This window comes from the organism of the source record quoted next, unplaced genomic scaffold, assembly GCF_019419815.1.
Source record: "Pyrus x bretschneideri cultivar Hongxiangsu unplaced genomic scaffold, Pyrus_bretschneideri_v1 Contig6, whole genome shotgun sequence".
NCBI lineage: Eukaryota > Viridiplantae > Streptophyta > Magnoliopsida > Rosales > Rosaceae > Pyrus > Pyrus x bretschneideri.
This window is the reverse complement of record NW_025999798.1, coordinates 6,621,306-6,645,861: the sequence shown is the minus strand read 5'-3', so window position 1 is coordinate 6,645,861 and position 24,556 is coordinate 6,621,306. Positions and strand designations below refer to the sequence as shown.

Here is a 24,556-nt window from a genome sequence, read left to right as displayed (position 1 = left end):
ACAATGGTATGTAGATATAACAAGCATGTTACTTATATTTAGACAGAGCTAGTACCTTCTCCAGGACCCAACCACCCTCGACAAACAATGTAAGATACAAAGGTTTCTGAATGTCCGCTGAATATATATGTACACCCCCACGTGAAGAGATCATACCATGCTGTCGTTCAACGCATTTTCCATCTCCGGTTCTTTCCCAGATTGTGAATTCAGCCGGACAGGAAAGGCGATTTTCCAACTTCATAGGAGAATGGACAGATATTTTCCAGTCATAAACAGGTGCATTTAGTTCAGTATGAAGCGCCGAGGCATCCGCCCCGACACTAAGCCAAAACTGTTTGTTTATGGTACTAGTACAACACAAAAGTATATCCTTCTTCTCAAGCTGATTCAACTTGAAAGTAACATTTTGCAAATTATTTTCCTGCTTTGAAGTATATTGTCTAGAAAGTGAAACCTGATCTATAATAGTCAGGTCCTTTCCATATGTATAACCAGTACCCACTGCCGCGAGAGAACCCCATGAATATGGAGGCTGAGGATGATCAACGGAAGGACATATTTGTAAGCACTGGTCAGAATCACTGGATGTACTTCTCCAAGGCAAAGTAAAAGAACTCCCAGGATTTATGCTATCACTTCTTCTTAGAGAGGAATCACGACCTTGAATTCGAGATGCATGACAGACTGAAATTTTCAACTTAACATCAGTCTCATTTACAACTGTTGCAAGACCCCTGAATATTGCATGCTTCTTGCCATTTTTCACAACAACTTCCAACGCCATGAAATCATTCTGTAACCCTTTCGGGACAACTGACAATGGAAGCAGTGACCGAATGTTCTGCCAAGCACCATCCGGGCCAAGTCCAACAGAGAAACCTATGTCTCTATCGGTTACATTTTCAGCCTCCAGATCTCTTTGAAAACTTGGAGTTGTTTTCCTCTCGAAATAAGAAGTTGAAACCAGCAGGCATCCACATTTGTCCGTGTCTTCGGTACTGTTATGTCGAACCTTTAAAGTACAGCATCAAAGAAGAACGAAAAAAACAGTCAATTGCTAAGACAGTACATGTGCACAACCAATGACACCGATCAATGCATAAATAAGGTGAAATATGCTCACCCTGCCCCTTAGTGGATGTGATACTACGTTCTGAACATCATGACCTTGATGGAACACCCTAACTGAAGCCATTTTCCTCAACACATTTGCACCTTGCCCAACAGAAAATGAGAGTGCACCCACAACTTCCCCTGTATCATTGTATTGAGACCATAACAAATGCATAAGAAATTTGCCTCCAGATGATTATGTTCAGTAAGAAATTGCAAAGAAAACGAGAAAATAATGATTACTAAGTAGTATCGTATCCTTCTGCATGAATAGGCCCAAAATATCCAACCAAAAAGATAAAGAAAAACGAAAAAAGATTCAAAAGAGAACAGTCGTGATACATTTGTCAAGTACACATGATTAATAAATGAACTGGAAAAAAAGAAAGCAGTTAATACAAAGTGAAGCTCGGATTTGGTAAAAACCTATCCAAAAAACACGTTCAGAGCAGCAACAGATAGCCATCAGAATATATCATAAACACACAAGATGGAATATGTGTTAAGAATGAATCCCTTATTGATGAGAGGAGGGACCCTGCATGTGCTTATAAGTAGTTGGGCTATTCCCCATAATGGCAATTGGTTTTATGATGGAACCTCAACTTTCTTTAATATGTAGTAACTGTGGGAGAAGATATTCAATGCGCTGAAGATTTCATTCCCCTTTTGAATAAGAGGTTTATTAATGCTAGATAAACTAGTGACTCAACAACCTAAGTGCATGAATCAATATATGTGGATGCAAGTTCAAAACAAGAAAGAAAGCATAATTCAGGGAAGGTTGCCGATAGTACATACCCTTTCCTGCTTTTGCTGCAAGGTTTGTCACCTCCACTTCCACTTTAGCTGGGCCCTGCAACACTTGCACACTCAAGCTTGGAAACTTAAAGAATAAAAAGTGGGAGGAAAGAGTAAAATCCAGTAATAACTATGTCAGAAACCTTCCGGGGAACTTCAAATATGAAAAGTTCATTCCATTCCGCTGTGCCTTCATTCAAGTTATTGAATTCTGAAACTGCAGGCTTAACACATTTTGTCCTTGCACTTTGAGGAAAAAGTTTTTGTTGATCTGTTGCTTGACTATCAACAACAAGGCGCAAAGCACAGAAGAAATTATGGCCGTTACCATCATCTATAATAGGTAAATCCTGCAAACAAAAGAATCAATCTTATCTCCTGAAAGTAGAAAACAAAATGATACAACATTTAAGGTAAGAAAAAACAATAAATTTAACAACAGTAACAACCTTGGCTTCGTGTATCTGTATAGCAACATAATAACGTGCTTCCTTAGATTCATCTACAACATTGAACCTATCAGAAAACCTTGGAGGAGGCACCCATATGGAAATGTAGTCACCATGATGTAACCAGTCCACTCTGTCTGAGTTTTCCTCAACTCTTTTCACATATATCTCACACCCAAGTTTATTCTCTACAATTACAGTCTGAAAGTCATCTTCATCCAATGCAAAGAGAGTCTGGTCCTCTCCTTGTCCATATAGACCACCAGCTTCCTGCAAAGACACAATTTGGTATTCAAAGTATTGTTAATACAGGAAGCATAGGTACACAAGAAATCAAACCTAGGTATTACCTCATTTATCTTCATTGCTTTCTGTTCAAGTTCTAATTGTCTTTTCCACGAAAGAACACTCCCAATAAAAGTTTCAAGGTTTGCAGCACTGACATTTAAATTAAGGATACTGGTGGCAGCAATACGCACTGTCTTCCCAAATTTTGATGGCGAGTGCACATTAGTATCATAAGTTTCAAACCTTGACAAAGTCAACAAAAATAGTTCCTGAGTATTACAAAAATTTAACTGAACTCAAAATCAAATAGAAAGAGCTCATATAATACTTGAATATTCCATCGAAAGGCTCCACAAGTGGCTCCCACGCTTCCAATTGAGTATTGAATGTTGATGCAGCAATAGAGGAAATCAGTACTGCATTCATAGCCTCCAGTCGGCCATGTGTTGCAAGCTTGATATTGGTGATTGTCGTGTCAAATAGAGGTTTCATCTGAAAAATCGAAGTTATCCAACATAACCAAGACAACTAACAGTATGAAATGAAAACCACCTTTACATCAGTTTATGCATTTAGAAATGTGTTTATGAGACGTACCATTCCACATAAGCTGTCTAGAACAGTTAAAGAGAAGCATCTTAGCTTCACCTCTGCTGTTATATTTTCCCTAGTCTTTGGCTTCAAGGAATCACCAATAGCATAAGCCAATCTGCTTGACGGTTTTTTCAAATCAGCCCGTGCAAGAAAAGTGGAGGCCTGCAGAAACAGAAGAAAGCCCCGAATTACGTAAAAACTTGTATAATTATGGCACAATAAACATAATAAGTTAAATACAAACACATCATTGTAAAATAAAAATAAAAACTTCATATGAAGGCAAAAGTTACTTTTCTCTCATAATTTTTGTACCAAACTTCAGGCATGGTAGCTGCATACTTACATGGCAGATTTAGACCGACAGGTAACCAAATCTTCATCTAACAAGATCTGACTTCTTTCTGTTTTTCTGTTTTTTTATTTATTTTTATTTTTATAGATATAAATAACAAGATATTCAATGACAAGGCAGGGCAGTGGACTTTTTGGGGCTAGAATAAATATTTAGGTTCTTGAAGAACTTTGGTGACCAAGAAATGTAGGATACTTCTTACATGATTAGGTGCAAGTTTTGAGCTGAATGTAACTTAATTTCTTGTATAGGCTGTGGCCACCAGTTATCTTTAGGTTAGATCTTTAGTTTATGTCTCCCAATCCCCTCCCCAGCCCCCCCACTAACTCCACACAAAATTAAATAAACTGAATAAAGAAAGATAGAAACCCAACCTGATTTTCAACTCTCCAAACGCTCCAGCACTGAGATCCCTTTGAAGTCGAAGATCTTGAAATTGGCGCCTCAAGAATATTAGCTTGGTTAACAAAATCCATCCTAGGGCAACAAATTGTATCAACACATGGGGCTTCACCCGTCCTGGAGACTATGCATCCAAGAGATGCATAACCAGGCGGAGCAAGTGGGTACCAAAAGAATACTTCATCGAAACCTTTCCCTACAACGTGGGCAACTTTAGTAAATTGTACAGGTTTTGCAGATACTTCAGGATCATCAGCCTTAAAAATTATGCCCACAGCTGGAGGTTCTAAGCTGAAAGAAAGAAAGAACACATGTTGGTTAGCAAAAATCACAATAACAATAAAAATTCAACTGACAAAAACCTGATAAAGAACACACAAAGATAAAATTTCCAACCCTTCGGTTATGCAATCGCCCAATATAGCATAGCCACAACGCGCGATGGGCCGCCATATTGAGACTGGTCGGCGGAGGTCACTACCCTTGTCCCACCAGATTCTCTCAAAGTTGGGGGTCGACATAAAACAATTATTTGCCTTTGAAATTGATCTGACTATATCCCATCGAGAAGAATTTCCAGTCTGGTTTCTGGTTTGGTGACTTGCATACTTAATGTCAACAGCCAAATTTGAGGCAGATTCTTTAGGAGAAGATTGTTGGCGATTCCAATTCCAAAGAAGAAGATGATTGAGGTTACAACAATTGTCTTTAGAAGGGCATTCAGTAGAAGAATGGGCATGAAATGATCCAAGAACATTCTCCACGCGCCAGATGCTAAATGCAGATGCAAAATGAGGATTTGATGGAGAAGAAAATAAGCATTCTGAATATGTTGTTGAAGTAACAAGATCAGAACGTAGGCAATAAACTATATGATTAGGTGGCTGCTCTTTCCCTATATTTGCTAGACAACCCAATGCTATGTATCCGGGTGGTGCTATGGGCATCCAAAGAGAACAATCACTACCAACATCAGAATCCCCCCCACCAAATCCTTGAATAGTAGAAAACAAGCCTATGAGATTAAAACCAATTGGTTGACGCACACGCCCATATGCATTACTCACTGCCATTACTGCCTGTGAAGGAGGAACTGGCCTGATGACATCACAAGAAACCAAAAATAACTAAGTATAGCATCGAAACACACTATCACACAAAACAGAACAGCTTGAACAAACAAGGTGAGTATCTTCCCCAGATAGATCAACAATCAAGAAAATAAACGAAATACCGTGATCTGTACCCAAACCATCCATATATTATTAATTAGGTCATCTACTTTATGTTCCTTTTACTTCCGGACAACTAGATGAAAATAATACAAATCATGATTACATAGGCACGGGCACATGTAAATTGCTTTGATACAATAAAATTTATGCAGGTTAAACAAGCTTTAATAAAACTCACCAAGATTACTAATTTCTAATGACAAAGGAGCATTAGCACATGCCTGGGAAGTTTCTACCTAATGGCAACGTACAACGAACATATTTTTTCTTCTTCTCAAGATTTGAGCGTATAAGCTCAAAAAGTACATGCGATGGAAAAGAAGTCCACCTTTACACTTGGAATCATGACACATACAAACAAGATCACCAGATTAACTCATAGTTATGATATTTACATTGCCTTCCTTTGTAATTTATTACTACTTGGGAACTCATCTGCATAAAACACGCAAGGATATGCAGCATGGGGCCAAATTCTTTGATGACTCTTCTTGTAAAATAGGACCCTTTAGTTTCATCTCTGTTTATGTGGACTGCTTGTCTAGAGTTTGTAATTTCCATTTCATCAAGAAAATAGTGTTCTCTGAAAAACATTCCATTCAACTCTACCTTGATGTCACACAATCTCCCAGTATAACATAATTTGAAGGTGCTCGAGGCCTCCAAAAGGTAAGGTTGTAACAGGAACCATTTTCTGCATAAATACACACCAATGTTAAGTCTTTGATGACTGACATGAAAGCCATTCTGATGAAAAGAAATGGAGCAATTAAAATATTAAACTTCACCGGAGACTATGAGAAAATACCTTTCGGGGACACCCAAATTCGATCAAAATTGGTACATCCAACCAGTGGCATAGAATTTCCGAATTGCAATGCTGATGTTGCCTGGGTTTGCAAATTAAGTATAAGAGAAACAACACTCAGTGAAAGATGGAAGCAAACATCAGTTGATAACAAGGACATATTTGTTTTGTCCTTCACAGAAGTGTAACCCCCTGATATATCCACTGGATCAAGAACAATAAGACCGGAACCAGCCTCAACTGTAAGATCTTTCACCAGGGCTCGAACCCAGGTATCATTTTCTTTGGATGCATACCTGTATTAACAGGTTATTTAGCTCAGTTAGTGCAAATTTTTTTTTTACGTAATACATTTAGGAGTATAATAAGTGTTAAATTTCAAGTACGCAAGCTTTCAGAGTAACTTCTATTGCGCCATACCTTTTCCCTGGAAAAAGTGTAGAAGTATGGGAAAAACAAATATGAAAACTCTTACATGAAGCTAAAATCCAACTTTGCACGGAGAAGCTTTTCACCATATGAATCATCCAGACAAGACTTTGAAGAATCATAGAAGGTAAACTCAGGAGAAACTACCTAAAAGCCAAAATAAGTAATCCAAAAATGAACAGAACATCAAAACCAACTGCACAAAAGGTTATCAGCATAATATAAGCTAAAAAAATGATATGCTAGAGATATTGATCCCAGTATAACTAATAAGCACTTAAGTAGTAACTTATGGAAGCACTGTGTAGCATACAATCAGATTACCACAAAATAATCTACCAATGGTTCAATCAGTTTGCAAATTTCAATGTAAAGTGCTATGCCATGAATTACTTTGCGAAACATTTATGTTAATAATGACTTACTTACCTGTGCTTCAAAACTGAAACTCGGGATCATATTTGGATCACTTTCAGAATCCGAAGAAATATTTGAGGTGTCTGACGATTTATGAGAGTCTTCTAGACTCTTCTTGTCCTCATCAGATGAGTAACTGTCCAGCAATGTGATGTCCACACCATCCTCAAAAGATAACGAGTAGCTGCTATCATTACTCAAATGTGTGTACTTCCTCAAAATAGAACCATTCTGATGTATTAACGGGAAAGCGTCAATCAATAGTTGGAACACATGCCAATTACTGAGGGATGAGAAAAACAAACTAAACATAAAATAAGTAAAACAAAACAACACATATGGTCACATATAAAAAATTGATACACTTTTTTTCTATCTTTTACTGACTACACTGAAATGGTCTTTGTACCTCTATAGTCGTTTTTCTGGTTTCTGAATCCTATACCTATGCTTCATGATATTTATTGGAAAACATTTTCCCCAAACCCGTTGCAGACCTTCTAAATAGTACTGAAATTTTAGGCATGTTCTGATGCTGCATTAAAAACAATTGAAAAAGAACACAACTATTGTCGCATATGAAAGGATGGATCTGTACCTCAATTTTGACATTCATAAATCGCAACTTCTTTCCACACCCAATTATAATAATGGGATGAGGCCTAGTTGAATGAAGATATTTTGTGTCCGTTTCCTCACTCAAATGGATGGTCTTTCCACATCCATCATATGTATATTCATCAATTTGCAAACAATCTGCTACTAACTGTCTACTTGGAGACAAGTGCACCACATCTTCTATCTGTTTGTAAATAGGTCCAGAGAATACTATGCTACAGCTTTTACCAATAAGATCATTTGTAGGATCCATCACTTCCTCTCTACCAGTTATTGTTCGCAATGCAGGCACAAAAAACTCACCCACAGCCAGAAGGAAATCAGCTACAACAAGAACTCGAGGTTGCTGAACCCTAACCACAAATGATTGGGAAGATTTGCGCCATCTATAGTCCATCAAGAACATTGTTGATATTGGTAAATCCACATGAGAAAATTCAGCATCAGAGTCTTTTTTTCTAAAGCTCCCCGTATTTAAGGAAAGGGGCAAACTTCCAAAAGAAACTTGCTTGGAATCATCAGCGGATGATCCAAGCATTAGGCGCATTTCAGGTTTTGTATCGGGGCGAATGTCAACAACAGAAAATTTCGGAATGGTTATGTAGAGATCTGTCTCTGACAATGAAGTCATCCGATACGTTACCCAAAGACCTTCGATCTGTTAAACAGAGAAACAAATTACATAAGATTCTGTTTTTATTTTTTCTGAGAACAAGTACACGATCAGAACAGACATACAATGCCAGAAAACAACAAACAACTCTGTTCGAAATCTTACCACTAAAATGAAAGTTGAAATCTCAGAGAGCTAAAACAGGACCTAAATACACACAATTCAAAATGAACTCTACTTAAATGTGATTGATGCAAGTACTCACAGCAATTTGAGCAAAAGGAGACTCAGCATGAATGCCGTTATACAATTCCAATAGGGCATTATCAATTACAACTGCCACTATGGTAACAGTTTTTGATAGTAGGAGTTGACTGTTCATGTTGACCTTATCAGCCAGCAGTCTCATTGTATCCATCGAACCAGATTTACCACCACGGAAACTAGGGGGAAGCTTTGGCTCTTCGCATAAGTTCATGTATGCACAGTCCAGAATGACTTTATATTCTTTGTCAGACATGACACCGTGCAATAAGCCAACCTGGTACAAGACAATCAAAGGGTAGGAATTAACAGAGAAATATGACAGTCTGCATGATGACAGAATAAAACCAATTGGCAATATGGGGAGTAGCCAAGAAAATAGAAGAACACGTTATTTCAAGGAAACATTAAACGACAACCATTTAATTAAGTGGTAAATGGTTTCAGATTTGAGTGATATTTTGCAATGGTGATATATGAGAGAAGACCTAAAATAATACGGTTCGGATCATTGAAATACAAGGTGAGGCATCCTTCAATTGAAGCTCCCTCTATAGAAACATATATGCAGGGATATATCATATAAAGTTAAAAACACGTGATCACAACAATGAAGCAAATGGAGGATGAATAAGTTAGATCACCATATATTGACTACCAAAAAAGTAAAGGATTGGTCCAAAATGCTAAGCAATTCCTAAGTATGTTCACCATTTGAAACAATATTATGACCCAATGCACTTAATATGATGTTGTACATGTATCACTACCAATCAATGCAGGATGAACTCAATCAGAAGTTCGTCCACGTGTATCAATCATCAACTATGCGAATATCAACAACGGTAAGTTAAACAGCCCCCCATCGTAATGCCTACTAAAGGTGTGTTATCTGCCACAACGTTATAAAAAAAAAAAAAAAACAATAAAATTTAACATTTCACCCACAATATTACCTTCACTTCAAGAGCAAATGTTGGAACTTTTTTGAAGACATCCCTCAAACTTCTCCTCACGTAAACATCAAGTCCTTTGCCTTCTCGTATCATTGATTTGCCTAAGCAACCGTCAATTCCTACAGACATGCTGATCCCCAGGATCTGAAATGTCAGAGTATTAAATTAGTTCAGTAATTTCAATCATCACGTCCAATAAAAAGATATAAAAATCACCTACCTCAGCATGAAGGACATCAATATGGACAGCTGAAGGATCTTTCTCAGGGGAACCATACCAACTAAACTCATTTGTGACTTTTAGCTGGCCCAGATCAAGTTGAATGAAACTGCAATTACATAAAATATAGAGACAAATGTCAACCATAAATACGGATATAACAAATGTATTTAACTTTGAAAATACAAGATCCAGACATAAAGAGACAAAATCTTGAAGTTGTCTTTTTCTCTTCCTGCTTCTGTTTAGGGTGCTTCTTCATTCAAAAGCAACCCAACTATTTAATTACCCAAATATGCGCTTAGTAAAAAAAAGAATCCAAATTCACGCACTCTTTGCTTGTTGAATTCCTGGGAACAATGATTATTGGAGTATCAAGTGACAGGTCCAGCTTCAACGCTGTAGCTCCATCAATCTCATATTTCTGAATTAGCCACTCAAAGCCTCCCACTTTGTCAACAAGTTTGATTGCCTCTTCGGTATCTGGGGTGGCAAGTTCCATAAAGTATTCTGTTATCTGCATTAGCATGTCCAAGCATTTAGGTTACACACAATAACACATCCCTGTGAAAGTTGTATTCAAATGATTGAGAGCAATGCCCAACATACCTCCTGAACAAACCTATAGAGGAAAATGATGCGGACAGCAGAAAGTCGGCCACACAAACTGTAATCATATCCTTCATAGTCATCATCTTCGGCACTATAGGAGTTAAATTTGAACTGCAAAACAAATAGAAAGATAAAATTCTCATAATGAAAGAAATATCACAGTAAAAACAAATTATGTCTGCAATGCAATAGCTGATAATTGATTCCATCCGTACCTTGATAAGGGATTCAACACCTGGATTACGTATATCACAAAGCCAAGCCCAACAGTGATCTGTTCCAAGAGACATATCATGTAGTCTAAAATTTCCTAGGGTACCTTCAATGGAAAGAGAACTTGGGTGGACCTTAACAAACAAACAACTCAAGTCAGTAATACAGTTATTTGAGACCAAAAATATCAAGTCTGAAACTACTCACAGTGGTAAATTTCAACCAACACATCGAAATAATTGTAAATCACAACATTCCCATCACCTTAAGATCCAGCAGGAAACTTTCTTGCACAAACATTGCAAATGAAGAGCCATCCTCTTTGTTAAGAAACACAGTCACATTGTCAACATTCATGTTTAAATAAAATACTACACGACCTTTACCATAACCCAGCAACCCTTTGATACTTTCTTCATTCTTTTCTTTGTTCATCAAGGGTTTATCATCTGGAACCTTAGTTATGTCTGCACTACCTTCCACATCATACACACAGCTTAAATCCAGGCCGAAATCAATCAAAGCAACAAGAGTGGGTCTGTTGCAAAAGAACTCCAATTTTGACATGCGGAGATTCATCTGAAAAAAATTTCAGGACAAAGCATTAGCAGTGGAGATAAAGATTTTTCTATTTGTAAGATACACTAATTAATTTAGTTTTGCATTGCAAATAAAACCAATCTAACAAAGATCCAGAACTATAACTAAAGTTGAGTCGACTGCTCATGTCAGTAATACCTGCGTATCAATACCATCATAATCAGGCGAGCTAGAACTCCGAGTCAAGAAGGTAACAGAAACAAAATTTGAATTATCACCGCCATCCGCCTCATAAAATATCTCACCAGAAATGACCTTTTCCATAACCAATTTTTTTTCATGAATTATGGCCTGTGGAGTTGCAAATCCAGTATCATCATTGACGTCCTCAGTGGTTGCACATGTATCCATATCCATTATCTGTGAACCTAAGCCTGTATCTGAGATAGACATAAAATCTGGCAAAGCATCTGTAAAAGTATCATCATCCTCATGAAGCAACGCAGACATTTCTTTCATGTGTGGATCTACTATGCCAGGAGAAGAAACTAGATTGTCATTGTTTAGCACGGAGCAAGCTAAATACTGGGGGGTTGTTGACAGACGAACTTGAAGCTCATCTTTGATTTTTAAAGAGTGCAGTTTCATCTTAAGTGTCAGGTCACCTTCCCAGCGAATCATGTGCAACTGTAAAACAAAATGGCATAGTAATTAATACCAAAACACTTATGCATGACAACTAGCTAAGAACCCTTGAACATGATACAAGAAGATAGTGGGAAAAAAACAAACTAGAGGGTAAAGTAGAAGAACGCTTGTTACAGTATGTTCCAATATACCACAACCCCAAGAAATCTAAAACAGAAATATCAACAATATTAAATCTGACGGACAGAGAACAGTGAAATATGAACTATGTTCCAAACATGGAAACATCTTCCCCGCCAGTAGCCAAAATTCTGATGCTACTCTCCCTATCAATTCAAGTAATATAGAGTAAATACCCAAGTCAGATCAAGGGCACAAATACAATAACAAAGATGAACAGGGTGAAAAATTGCATTTGACTTTTTACTTTAAAAATCTCATATAATTCCACATTCACCCTTAATAAAATCATAAATGAAGTATAAACTAGCAACAAACCTTTCCACCATTGGCAAGAACCTCAAGAATAAGAGTCTCGCAACATTCTTCATCAACTTTATCACCAGTCTGCACAATATAGTAGGAAAAGAACACTGTCAGATTTGGTTAATCAGTAGCCTTGTAAGTTTTTTTCCATTTGTTTCTTCATATAAGTAGTAAGGCCCACAGGTGGCTAATCATTTCCCAAAATAACCACAAATGATGGGAAGCAGGACGCTGTAGATACTTTGACCTGATGAATCAACCAAAAGAAAAACCAACCTTTCCATATATGAATATCTTTGTCTCCACCAGTGCCCCATTAATAACAAGGTCAGCTGTTTTTGAATTCATAGTCTGGGTTTCACCATAGTCAGTAACGGGATCGCTTGTTTCTCCCAATACATTAACTGATGGAGGAGCCTATATGCAAAATAAATACAAATTTTAGATATCACCAAGAAGATAAGTAAATAGGAGTTTTAAGTTAAGAGATAGATCTTATATCATACAGAAGCTTGATATGTAGCTTGTATAAGCCCTTTCAACCAAATGGCCTTCTCGTGCTCAGCCCGAAACTCTATAATCAAGGTAGTAGGAGACTCCAAAGCCTGGAAAGAAATCGAAATCTATAACATGTATGATTTGAATAAGGAAAGATATGCCCAGCTTCAAGCAAGGCTTGAACAAAATAAACAATAGCATGACTATGATTCTTCCACAATCCAATAATTCAGATGTCAAGTTGACAGCACGGACATAAATATTTAATTCCCCTGTTTGTCCTTCAGACAGTAAACTATCATTTCCAACAAATTTGACATACCTTTTGATTTTCCATTCCCCTGTAACTTACAGCGACACAAAACAGTGAACCACCAATGTTTGCTGGGGGAACCTCATATACTTGTCGACCAGCCATGCTGTACCATCCAAATTTAGAAATTTTCAGTTAGTAGCATAAAACATTTGATTGCAGGAGATAAAAGCAAGAAATACACAACCAAAACATTTCTATTGCTCAAAAAAGACACCAAACTGTAGGGCAGAGTAAGAAAAGCTATAAGTGCAGTACATGCTCTTGGATGGGGTTAGTAGCGTGCAAATGTGGTGATGGAGCCATATAGAGTTGGTAAGAGAATTGGGAAGAAGTCCAGGTGGACCTCTTCCCATGGTATGGCACTAACGAGGGTGAAGGGTGCAGATTTAGCTTTGGCATAATCAATGGGACAGTACGCCTTGAAGGATCTCCTCCAGAGCTTTATCTTGTTGCCAATTATATGATTTGGTACTCTACTCAGTCAAACGGAGGATTTCACTGGGCTCCAACCCTTAATATGTTGTCCCACGACTAGGAGCTATAGCCAGTTTATACATTTTTGGATTACCTATACTCTGTAAGGATAAGGATGACGGATGCTGACAAGTTGTAGTATCTCGCTGGCCACGGGAATATTATTAATGTTACACCTCATTACAAGGTTTTAATGGGTGCATGCCTATTTCTTTCCCCTGTTCCAGCATTTGGAAGGTTGATTGGGTTGTACGTGGAAAGATAGTGCTGAGACTATGGATCATCTTGTCCTTCGTTTCTCAGTTGCAAGAAATTCGTTACGTTCTGTTATCCGCAACAGCAAGCAGAAATGCAGGAATATGATCCAATTATTAGTAGTCTCATTTTCCTTTTTTTATTACCATCTAGCAAGATCTTGTAATGGTTCAGTGAAATTTTGGCAGTAACTTTCTGGTATTTCTAATGTATACTCTCTCCGTACTAAAATTACCTAGAAAGAAAGAGAGAAGCAACCTTGTGTGTCGCTGGTGACTCTGTGACTTTTCAGATTCCAGCACATAAAGATTTATTCCCGACAACACAAGATAACATAGTTGCCAGGTAGCCACAGAATTGCCAATCCCCTGAATCGGAAAAATAGAGGGGAAAATAACATCAGACACTGAAATACGAATAAAACTAACAACTTAATCGATTGAATGATGACATACCCTCCATGCTAAAATTCTAGCTTCTGTAGAAAGATCTGACAAACTCCATGGAGTTTCTGCTTGAAAATCATCAAGAGCAGGCTGACTGGCATTGCAAGTTTCCAATGTACCATTGAATATGTATAACAATTTCATGAGCCTCTGGAATCTCGATGGTGAAAAGTGAATCCCAAGGTTTGGCACTTGAATTGAGATGCGCATTGATGGGTAACTTGGGTGGGGCACTATGATCTGCAATTCAAAGATGCATAGGTATGAAATAATAAGCAACATATCTAATCAAAATGAACCGGAATAAAACTTGTACACTAAATAATATAAAAATTAACAAGCAGGAGAGGAATGTGGCAAATTACCTGATCAACAAGTACAGCCATTCCACACCTATCTATCAGAGAATAGCAATTCTCAACATTGTCAGGGCTAGGAGATAAAAGCAGGTGATTATCATAATCTGGTACATCCAAAGTGCAACTTTGACGGTCAGAACCGCAATCCACAAAAAAGGCAGCAATATCTCTTCCAGTTATAAAAAACCGAGAATATAAGTTCTGCCTCTGTTCATCATGCTGACTATCCTGCAATGATTAATATATCATTTCAGGTAATGCAAATCAATCAGGCACAATTCGGAAAGGTCATTAGAAAAAAAGGCATACCTTGGTGTGCAGCGTGAAATGACCAAAATCCAAAAGAAAATGGCTATCACATTTGGAAGAGCCACAAGTTCTGATAGGAACTCTTACTTTTGGAGCGTCTAAGTCGATATCAAGAGCAAACCTGAAACAGGATCAGTAAACATAAGAGCAATGTAAAAAAATTACTCAGTTGCTTTACTCTATAGAGTATAAAAAAAGAAAAAATAGAAATAGAAAACCTGAAACAGGATCAGTATTCCGTATACATAAAGCATACTAACCTGCTTTGTTCTTCTAATACCATTTGAAATTGCTCCTGTGCTCTACGAGTCACTTGCTCAATTTTCATCTGCTCTTAAAAATGAATGATAAAAGATTAGTGAACGAGTATAGTGTCGTATTAAATGCATCACATTAAAAAATACTAACAATGATGATATCATTACCTGCAAAGCAGTTGCAGTTTCCAACGTGACAGTAGGACTAACTGCATTACTCCTTTTCACAAATTCTAAAAATCGATGAAAGCTTTCCATCAAAACCTGCAACGAGAAAAGATTCAGGAAGCTCCAAGTCATAAGGAAGGTGAAAAAAAGAAGAGAGGAAGAACACAAAGAAAATCAGAACTGAGCCTTAAGGATCCATGCATGTACCATTTCAAGATGATAGTAATGTGAACTAGGTTTCACTCTCTCTCTCTCTCTCTTTTCTTTTTCTTCTTCTTTTTTAATAAAGAGACGATTGTATTAAGAGGGGAGAAGAAAAACAAGGACGTTGGTCAAGAAGACTGACCAAAATACAGAAATCAAACAAAAGATTGAGGATCTCTCTCTCTCTCTCTCTCTATATATATATATATGTGTGTGTGTGTGTGTGTGTGTTCAAAGATTGGACAATCACCGTGACGTGGCAGGGAGAAATTGTAGCCGACAGCCTCCAGTCAACATTCTCTCCAACTGGACAGTGTACAAAGCTAGCAGCTAGTGCATTCACCTTCTGCTCACTACAGACACTCTGCCAAATGAAAAAAGGGCAGGAAGAAAAAGATGAGTAACTTAAAAACAAGATGCAATGGCGCAACATAGCATCATATTGATTCTGTGTCAGATTAATATCAGAAATTCACATGTAAGAAAAGGAGAGGAGGGAGATTAAGTGCTGTTAAAAAAAAAATTTAAAACCACTTCAAAATAAAGAAATTCACTAAATTTAGAAAATATTCACATCAAAACAGTTACGATTCACACTAACATTCTCCCGTCACCAACTTAAAATCTGTTACTGCTAAATCAAATTCTGACATTTATATGGAAACAAACCTGGGCAAGCGAGCCTTCAGGCGCAGATAAACCATAGAATTTTAAGGACACATCACAGTAGGTACTTCGATTTTTAAACTTGGTTGAGACTTGAAGTTGCTCAAATCTACAACACACAACTTCCGTTTGATTTATATCAATGATCCTAGCAGCTGCTTGACCAACAGACACAGTTACCAAAAACCGGATCATATTCTGCACGTCTTTTCCTGAATGTGATTCTTCTGGCTGATAACTCAGCAACTTATGGATTGCCTGCCATTCCTCTTTAGTTAGTCTTTCTTCCACTAACTGTGACCCCTTGGAAGCATCTACAATGGCAGAATCTTCAGCAGGTGTACGCCTGAGGGAAAAAAAAGTGGCACTACACAAATTGAGGGGTGTACGTGGATAAAGCTACATGCAGAGCTTTCATAAATATAGAGGTCAAAACAATTTAAGCACAGCTGTGACCCAGAAACAATCATAGAACACAGAGATCGTAATGGAGCAGTTCCGAGTCCTGACTAACCACATAAATGAAAACCAGCTTTGATTCTGGAATGACCTCTGTTCAGCTGCTTCCTTGGTTTTAACAGATTCTACCTTTGCATGTGCAAGTAACCTACATAATACATGCCCAATATCCAATGAGTACAATATCATATATTGAATGTTTCTTTACTGTATTTATTAACATACAAATGTTACAGGAACAGGGTAAGCATTCCCTTCAGCAAATAAACCCAGAAATTTTTTTTAAGAAGAAACAATAGAATTTTATTAACACAATGTAGGAATTACAAAAAGTGGATAAGAAATCCACCAACTAGAAAAACTAGCTAAGACCCTTCAAGTAGGACTACTTTACTAGTAACTAAGCTGAACCAACTTCATTTTACAGCTGCTAAAACATCCATCACTATATAAGAAAGGGAATAAACCCTGAACTCATCCAAAAATGATGCCCAGTATCTAACTCTACCCCATTGTTCCTCTCCTTCTACTCCCTTATAATCCTAAAAAAATTCTTCTATTACCCTCCAATCAAATGTTCCAAACAACTGCCAACACCAAACAGCCCCGCAAAGCTTTAGCTTTCCTCTCCTTTCCTAAAGCCTCGAACTTGGGGCTTAGAAGCTCAAAACATCCCTTTGGAATAACCCAACTAGCTCTAACTTCCTTGAACAATTTCCACCACAGCTGTATCAAGTAAGAACAGTGGAGAAAAATATGATTAACACTCTCCTCCTCTGATTTACACAAACTGCACCACTGAGGAGAAATGCAAATGAAAGGCCTTCGCTTTTTAACTAGATCATAGGTGTTGACCTTCCCAATAGCCACTAACAAAGCAAGAACTTTGACTTTTGGAGGAGCTTTTCTCCAAATCTGAGAATTGGGTGGAAAATGTTGCACAGCTCCATTGTTGCACAAGGAGCCATAGGATTTGCAAGTGAACGATCCTGGCCCATCTAGTTTCCACCTTCTAATATCTGCTCTTGATTGAATCAAACAAACATCTTCCACCTTCTCTAATAACCCAGCCGCCTCTGCTATCTCCAGCTCATTCAATTTTCGACTGAAATTGAAATTCCAACTCAATGGCTGAAGAGAAGAATCCACAAAACTTGAAATGCTCTGGTCATGCTTTCTCGATAACAAGAATAATCTAGGATACTGCCTTTTCAACGGTCCACCCTCCAAGCAACCATCCTCCCAAAACCTCACCCTCTCCTCATTGCCCACCTCAAACTTGCAACACTCTAGGAAAGAAGAAAGACCAGATGAAATATCTAATCAAGGACTACGACTTGAACCACACAGCGAAGGGCTTGCGTCCCACCCATTAGCCTCCATCCTGCACTTGCTCCTTATCACATTGTGCCACAGAGAATTTGATTCCTTTGGGAATCTCCACAACCACTTAGTGAGTCAAGCTTTATTCCATTTGCTCAAATTCTCCACACCTAAACCCCCTTCCTCCTTACTTCTGATCACTACCTCCCACTTAACTAAATGGTTTTTCTTTCCTTCCTCTACCCCTTCCCAAAGAAACCCTTTCATTAGTTTTTCCAGCCGACCAATCACCCCACAAGGAAGTTTGAACAAAGACATGTAATGAATTGGCATACTTCTCAGCACAGCTTGAATCAAAGTTAATCTACCACCTCTGCATAAAAACGCCTTCTTCCAACTTTGAAGTCCTTTTTCCACCTTCTCTATAAGCCCAGCAAATATATAGCCCAAATATGTAGACATGCTAAAAATTTATAAATCCTCAGGAAATCCTCTTGTGCATCTTTAATACTTGCTCCATGGAAAGGAAAGTTGTTTAAATTGCACATTCTATGGTTCACATATCTTGGAATACATAAAAAAAGCAAGACAAAATTGCACTGTCCCCATTGAAACCTACACCGACATTCAAAGGTAACATCTGGATTGAAGACAAAATTCAATACCTTCTTGAGTCTAACTAATTTAAAGCGACAAATATAAGTAATTCCTCACGGATTCCAAGATTACATTCCAAGTTTAATCAAACATAATAATCCTATTGCTTTGGCATTTTATTCCAACTAATTTAAGAGAATAAAAGCTAATCACTTTGTAAATTCCATATGCCAAATGGGTTCAAATTGCTACTCCATACACTTCACCTAAATAATAGAATCCAAATCCAACCCAAATTCAACTGTGGTTCCTTTGAACCCGATATAATAACCGTGAGGTGTAAGGCCAAGTTTAATACAGAATTTATGCATCCCCTAAACCCTACAATCAGTTTTAATAAATAGTAATAAAGTCAAAAGGTTTACCTCCATAAAAGAATTACTTTAGGATCCAGATCTCTCTCAATTTCTCTAATTTCTGCATTCTTAACATTTGACAAGTGTTGCAGTGAACCTGCGTACAACTGAATGTAACGGCGACGAAGCTGACAAAGATCTCGAATGCGGTCCCATGAGAATCGGTAACTGATTCAGGAAAACAAGTGTGAAGTCAGAACCAACACGGGAAATTCATAAAAGTACATCACCAATTTGCAATATACATCCAAAAGCATGTGGTCAGAAGTTTCACTGAATATTTGAAAAGTTAAACACAACGTTCAACTCAATTCCAGTAATTTCTTTTTATAAAATTTAAGGGAATATTTTAAAAATAAGAACAGGAATTGAGCTGACAAAAAGGCCTTGAATTAAGACAATCTACGAGGCCGTAAACAGGCATACAAACATAGACCATAAAAGAGTAAGAGTGTAGCATATACATATATATTACCACATTTTCTTCTGCTGCAGGGATGCTTTAGCAGCATAATGCCACCACAAATACGGACCCTCTGAAACTGGCACCACAGGTCTCAGATGGGAAACAACAACATAAGTCTTGTATCTTGAAACAACTTCTAATAGTTTTATCCAATCATAATATTGGGCCTAAAAAAACCAGTGGTAATGAGTTATAGCACTCCAGCTGCATACCAAGAAAGTACGAAAAAAGACAAATTTTCTGGGTTGTCGAAAACAGAAAACTAACACCTCAACTCTCCTCAGGGAGCTGAGAAAAGCAATTTTACTCGATACTTATATATTAGAAGAAAACACTGAGAGAGGGAGAAGAGAGGGAGAGGAATACGAGGATACTACAATGCGAAAGAGATCCTCCAAAGAAATTTCATTGCATTTTCTTAACTCCGACCAAGAAAGAATTAAAAATATAAATCTTAATATTTGCTTCTCAATGGCGGAACACGAGAGAGGACGAATGAAAATAACACAGGGAAAATATAAGACATTTTAAGGGGAACGCATTATGCACCTCAATTACAGTCAAAGAAACATCACTCAGCACGAGGGAAGCCTTCTCAAACGGAACCTCTGAATCATTTCTTTCTTGATCTCCAATGCGGTGATATTTTAAAACTCCATTTATAGGTGACACCAAATACTTGCGATTCGCAGCAGCAGCTGGTTCATTTATACCATCTTCAAAGATCTAGTACACATTGATGCAAAGAAAAGAGTAAAGCAGAACTTTTAGGCAGTATATAGATTAGGTTAGGCCAGACAATGTTACCAAAAGTAGACGTTTTAATATAGCAGAGTACAGTGGGTAGTAATACTGCAGCATAAGAACAAACCTGAATCCATTCCTCAGGAGTAAGATCTTCCCATCCCTTATCTATCTTCCAAGGAACACTACCAGAATCATGATACATAGCAAGCCTCTCAAGTTGCAAGGACTGTCACAAGGAGATTATTTGTATCCAACATAAGATTATCAAATTTACATGTAAAAGCATAAAACATACAAATAAATACGAAAATCACAAAACACAACGAACATTGTTACAATTATCAAAGCAATCCTACAAAGTAGGGCATCCTTGTCTAAACATTTCAAGGATGTTTGATATAGTGTGATTCGTCTTGACTGATCCATTACTTGTGCAAAAGTGTCACTACTGGTTTTTGGTTTATTCAGTTGGCCTATGATGTGGCTTTGCTTGTTTTGTTAGATGGCTTAGTATTGACATAAATCAAAGCAGTCCAGAAAATTATAAAGATAGTGATCAAAGACAAGCATTCTCGCAAAAACCCGGATCCTAAAGAATAAAAGACAATGCTAACCTTCCGCAACTTATCAAGTGCACCACTGGTGTCAAATGTTTCATTCCCTTGCTCATCCATAGTAACAGCAGCCAGCTTGGCTAAAGTAACACCCGAACAAAATGGATGTCCTGGATTGCTACAAAACAATAGAACCAAACAAATTCCAAGCTAAGATTGATAAAATTTGTCTGGAGAGCAAAAAAGTAGAAATAAACTGGGTACATACAAAACAAATAGAAGAAAGAAGCTGAGGAAGTTACCAACCTGGTTGAATCCTCATATCTAACATGTACATTGCTAATTGATATCTTCAGATTTCCGATAATAGTAGCAATGAGGGAACCTAGCCATGAATTCCCAGGAGGTGGCTGCAAAATAGTCAGCTGTCAACTGAACTGCTAAATTTTGTACCCAAGAATGAGAAATGAATTACACCATCTATTTCACTTAATAGACAAAGAGGAGGTGTTAATTCAATCGAGTTTGTATGCAATGGGTGTTAGCACAAAGTACTACTTTGATTTTAGTGTTACGAGAACTTCCCTGGATAAAGCCTTCAGTTTTTGAGTTAGATGCTTATTTGTAACATATTTAACAAATCCATCATGTCAAACATATGTGAATTTCCTAGCAAGCACCACATGATTTCCTTCCCCATCACTACTTTCATGACAGATATCTACTTCATATATTTCAACATCACCCAACTCCATATATATCCCAATCAAAAAAAGACAACCAACATTACTTTGACGAATGTTTTGGTTATGAAAAGGGAAAAACAAATCAAAAGTGCATGCCATCAAGAATGATCTTGTTTGTGGCTTTGCAAATAGCCTATTATGAGCTATGTGGCCTCACTAAAAATTGCTTGAGCCAAAAAAGGCCATGTTTTTATGTTTCATGTAGGGAAAATGAAAAAAGCCAGATCCAAGTAATACGTGGCAAAAAGCCTATTTTAATTATTAAGCAAGATGTAATGTCAGAGGGGAGCTACTACTACAGAAAGGGTTAAGGATGCATAACAAATTTAACCAACAATAGATGCCCAACGTAAAATAGTAATAAAATTAAGAATCATACACTTCCTAGCTTTGACTTCGACATTGCTTCAAGGGTTGCTGCCTCTGTTTCCTGCACACAATATACAAATTTTTTTTTTTGCCACTTTTACCAGTTTTTTATGAGAAACACACATTTTACTTCTAAAAGAACTATTACGGTGGGATGAAAGAGATGTCCATAAAAACCATATTAGCAGCCTAAAAAAAATAGATAGAGCATACATAGACACATTTGCATTTTACCTCAATCTGTTGAAGTTTGGCTTCAAACAGTTTTTCCCTGTCCTCCTACACAACAAAATTAGTAACAAACAATAATTTAATGATGATAGTAATGTAAAACAAGATCATCTTAATACATAAGAAAAGACACCTCCAACAGTGTGCAATTGAAATATAAGTTTTTCCACTATACGGACATCACCGTACCTTGAGATTCTGGCCATCAGTAAGTGGATAAGCAAGAATGAATACACGGTCAATGAGAACAATGACAGGTTCTTTGCCTAAACTTTTCCAGGGAACCTACAAGGAAAGAGGAAAATAGGAACATTGAAAAGAAAAGTGAACATACTATCAGCAGTGATTAAGAACCAAAACCCAGCCAGGGGAAGGTTTGGAGCCACTTGATACCTTTAATGTAATGGTACCAATAAAACCAGCTTTCACAGTGACTGGAAGTTTCAGTGAATTTAAGGCCTCTGCCTTCAATTTCAAATCTTTGAGAACAACATCACCTGTTAATTGAGGATATATAAGAGTATCAGCGAGTCATTATATTATAAAACACTGCAGTTGGGTACATATTGCAAATACGCTAAGCACGTTGCTTAAAAGTTTCACAAACATAATGGTAAGCTAGTAATCTTAAAAACTTAGGTAGGAAGGACAAGAAAATACAGAGAACATGACCACTTAAGTCATAAACAAACCTTGCCAGACACTGATTCTTAAAGCTTCAACTGAGAGTCCATGGACATATTCCCCCAAATATCTTCGAAGCAAATGCAGAACCTACCAATAAAACATTACAAGTTATCATTTCATCTAGAGCTGCTAGATATGAATAAACATGCATGTCTGTTAATGTTACGTAATCCTTTTTCATATGGTAAACATAACCTTGTTATAGAGAAAGAACTACATGCATGAACAAGATTTTCATCTCATCTACCATAGACTTCGGAATACAGATTCTTTGAGACAAAAGCGGTTGTAAGTGATTCCCTTATATGGGAAAGGGTCAGATTTGGGACTTCCCATGCCAATGATTTCACAGATACCCCTTTCTTCTGCTGAATATGAACTGGAAGACTATTGCTTCTTAGGCAGTCAGTGAATTTCTTGCTTGGTCCAGTTGAGTCTGGTTAATTAATTGTATATCTGATAGCTGTATCAATTGACCGCTGCAGGCGTTATTCACATTGTTTCAGTGTATTGAATGTCATCCGACATTATAACTTTGCTTTGTTTTTAATTATGTTTCTTTTTAGAAAATGTGCAATGTCCAGAAGAACAATTAGGTCGCTACAAACTATAAAAAGCCAAATTACGAGTACTTCGAAACTTGGAACTTAGAATGCTCACTACAAACCATCGAAATTCTCAACATGCACGCACTAGTTTATCTTAACCAGAGGAACAAAACATTCCAAAGAAACCGGTTTGGCAAATTCACACGGCGAACAGTTTCAAGTGCAATATTACTGAGCTCTACGAATAATCACAAAGATATACACTATATATACACATTACACCTTCCCTAACATCAGAAAAAGAGAAAAATTCATAGATACAGTAATAACGATCCAACAAAGCCAGTAACCAAAGGGCATTCATCAAATTTCAACAATTAAACAAGCTAAACCGATCAAACAGAGCTGTAATACAGTCAAATTCATGGCGTAAACCATAAAAATCGGGAAGAAAGGAATGAAGAGCCTTACGTATGCTTCGAACATGGTAGGGAATCGGACCGCCGCTAACCGGACACGATCGGCCGGAGATCACGACCTAAACAATGCGCAAACTGAGTGTGATCGGCGTCCGAGCACTACCATTGACGTCGGTCGAATTAGGATTTGCCAGCTCAAACGCTCAGAGAGAGAGAGAGAGAGAGAGAGAGAGAGAGAGAGAAGCGAGCGGTCTGAAAGGACCAGTGTGGACAATCTTACGTAGGAACCAGAAGCGGTGAACCGACGTGTGAACGTTTCCATATATATGCTTTCAGGTGATGGTGCTGCTTTCAGGTGTTTTCATTTTTCTTTTCTTTTTTTCCTTATTTTTTTGCTTTCATGTGCGTTTTGGTTATCTTTTTGCTACGAAAATTAATAACTGCTTCCATTTTTTGGAAATATTCTGAAAAATGAAATAAATGATGTGCATTACTTTTTTTTTTTTTTAATAAATGATATTATCTGCATTAAGAGAAAAGAGAATTGGTTTAGCCTCATAATGGGCCAACAATAATGTAGTTCAAATTCTTCTTTGTCGAGAATCAAATGAAGAGGAATACCATTAAACCATAATACCAAGTGACATAATATTCATTATTTTGCCCAAGTCAAATAAAAGTAAAATAATGTGCATTACTGTATTTTTGCAAATTAGGACAAAGTTTCAATGGAAAAAGTATGTATCAAGGAAGATATTTTGCAAATTACGCTTAATGTATTTAATTTAAAGAAAATTAATGAAAATAACTTTAAAACTTTGAATCTTAACAAAAAAAAATCAGGTAATAAGTTTTTTTTTAATGGTTAAGACAAAACCCTAACATCAAACCAACGTAATAAGACTAGCCCAAAAAATAAGTTTCCAATTTTACCCCTAACGGCAAACCTTTTCACGTCAGATCCTCTATCCGTTTCTC

The 24,556-nt window shown here is 37.3% G+C and overlaps 1 protein-coding gene across 2 annotated transcripts in view; it reads right to left on the bottom strand.

Moving 5' to 3' along the window:
* Positions 1-23,866, bottom strand: part of LOC103961250 — a 31,109-nt gene extending 7,243 nt beyond the window's left edge. For both annotated transcript variants that reach the window (XR_007253651.1, XM_048571953.1), the window contains exons 1-48: positions 23,631-23,866; positions 22,617-22,698; positions 22,318-22,421; positions 22,114-22,209; positions 21,928-21,972; positions 21,704-21,754; positions 20,885-20,988; positions 20,639-20,756; positions 20,149-20,250; positions 19,827-20,003; positions 19,287-19,444; positions 18,821-18,979; positions 16,531-16,623; positions 16,020-16,362; positions 15,601-15,714; positions 15,147-15,242; positions 14,982-15,049; positions 14,722-14,842; positions 14,419-14,640; positions 14,063-14,293; positions 13,866-13,975; positions 12,885-12,981; positions 12,571-12,669; positions 12,341-12,481; positions 12,077-12,145; positions 11,129-11,617; positions 10,655-10,969; positions 10,393-10,524; positions 10,175-10,288; positions 9,898-10,082; positions 9,566-9,674; positions 9,346-9,489; positions 8,391-8,666; positions 7,493-8,170; positions 6,907-7,125; positions 6,524-6,624; positions 6,049-6,344; positions 5,850-5,934; positions 4,402-5,103; positions 3,978-4,296; positions 3,252-3,410; positions 2,983-3,146; positions 2,717-2,897; positions 2,367-2,636; positions 2,061-2,267; positions 1,918-1,972; positions 1,127-1,257; positions 56-1,015 (exon numbers count right to left, since the gene is read on the bottom strand). Coding sequence is in view for 1 of the 2 variants with exons in the window: in XM_048571953.1 (XP_048427910.1) it covers positions 56-1,015; positions 1,127-1,257; positions 1,918-1,972; positions 2,061-2,267; positions 2,367-2,636; positions 2,717-2,897; positions 2,983-3,146; positions 3,252-3,410; positions 3,978-4,296; positions 4,402-5,103; positions 5,850-5,934; positions 6,049-6,344; positions 6,524-6,624; positions 6,907-7,125; positions 7,493-8,170; positions 8,391-8,666; positions 9,346-9,489; positions 9,566-9,674; positions 9,898-10,082; positions 10,175-10,288; positions 10,393-10,524; positions 10,655-10,969; positions 11,129-11,617; positions 12,077-12,145; positions 12,341-12,481; positions 12,571-12,669; positions 12,885-12,981; positions 13,866-13,975; positions 14,063-14,293; positions 14,419-14,640; positions 14,722-14,842; positions 14,982-15,049; positions 15,147-15,242; positions 15,601-15,714; positions 16,020-16,362; positions 16,531-16,623; positions 18,821-18,979; positions 19,287-19,444; positions 19,827-20,003; positions 20,149-20,250; positions 20,639-20,756; positions 20,885-20,988; positions 21,704-21,754; positions 21,928-21,972; positions 22,114-22,209; positions 22,318-22,421; positions 22,617-22,698; positions 23,631-23,645 (9,306 nt within the window). In the remaining variant the exon portion in view is untranslated. The remainder of the gene's footprint in view (positions 1-55; positions 1,016-1,126; positions 1,258-1,917; positions 1,973-2,060; positions 2,268-2,366; positions 2,637-2,716; positions 2,898-2,982; positions 3,147-3,251; positions 3,411-3,977; positions 4,297-4,401; positions 5,104-5,849; positions 5,935-6,048; positions 6,345-6,523; positions 6,625-6,906; positions 7,126-7,492; positions 8,171-8,390; positions 8,667-9,345; positions 9,490-9,565; positions 9,675-9,897; positions 10,083-10,174; positions 10,289-10,392; positions 10,525-10,654; positions 10,970-11,128; positions 11,618-12,076; positions 12,146-12,340; positions 12,482-12,570; positions 12,670-12,884; positions 12,982-13,865; positions 13,976-14,062; positions 14,294-14,418; positions 14,641-14,721; positions 14,843-14,981; positions 15,050-15,146; positions 15,243-15,600; positions 15,715-16,019; positions 16,363-16,530; positions 16,624-18,820; positions 18,980-19,286; positions 19,445-19,826; positions 20,004-20,148; positions 20,251-20,638; positions 20,757-20,884; positions 20,989-21,703; positions 21,755-21,927; positions 21,973-22,113; positions 22,210-22,317; positions 22,422-22,616; positions 22,699-23,630) is intronic.
* Positions 23,867-24,556: the final 690 nt, after the last annotated feature.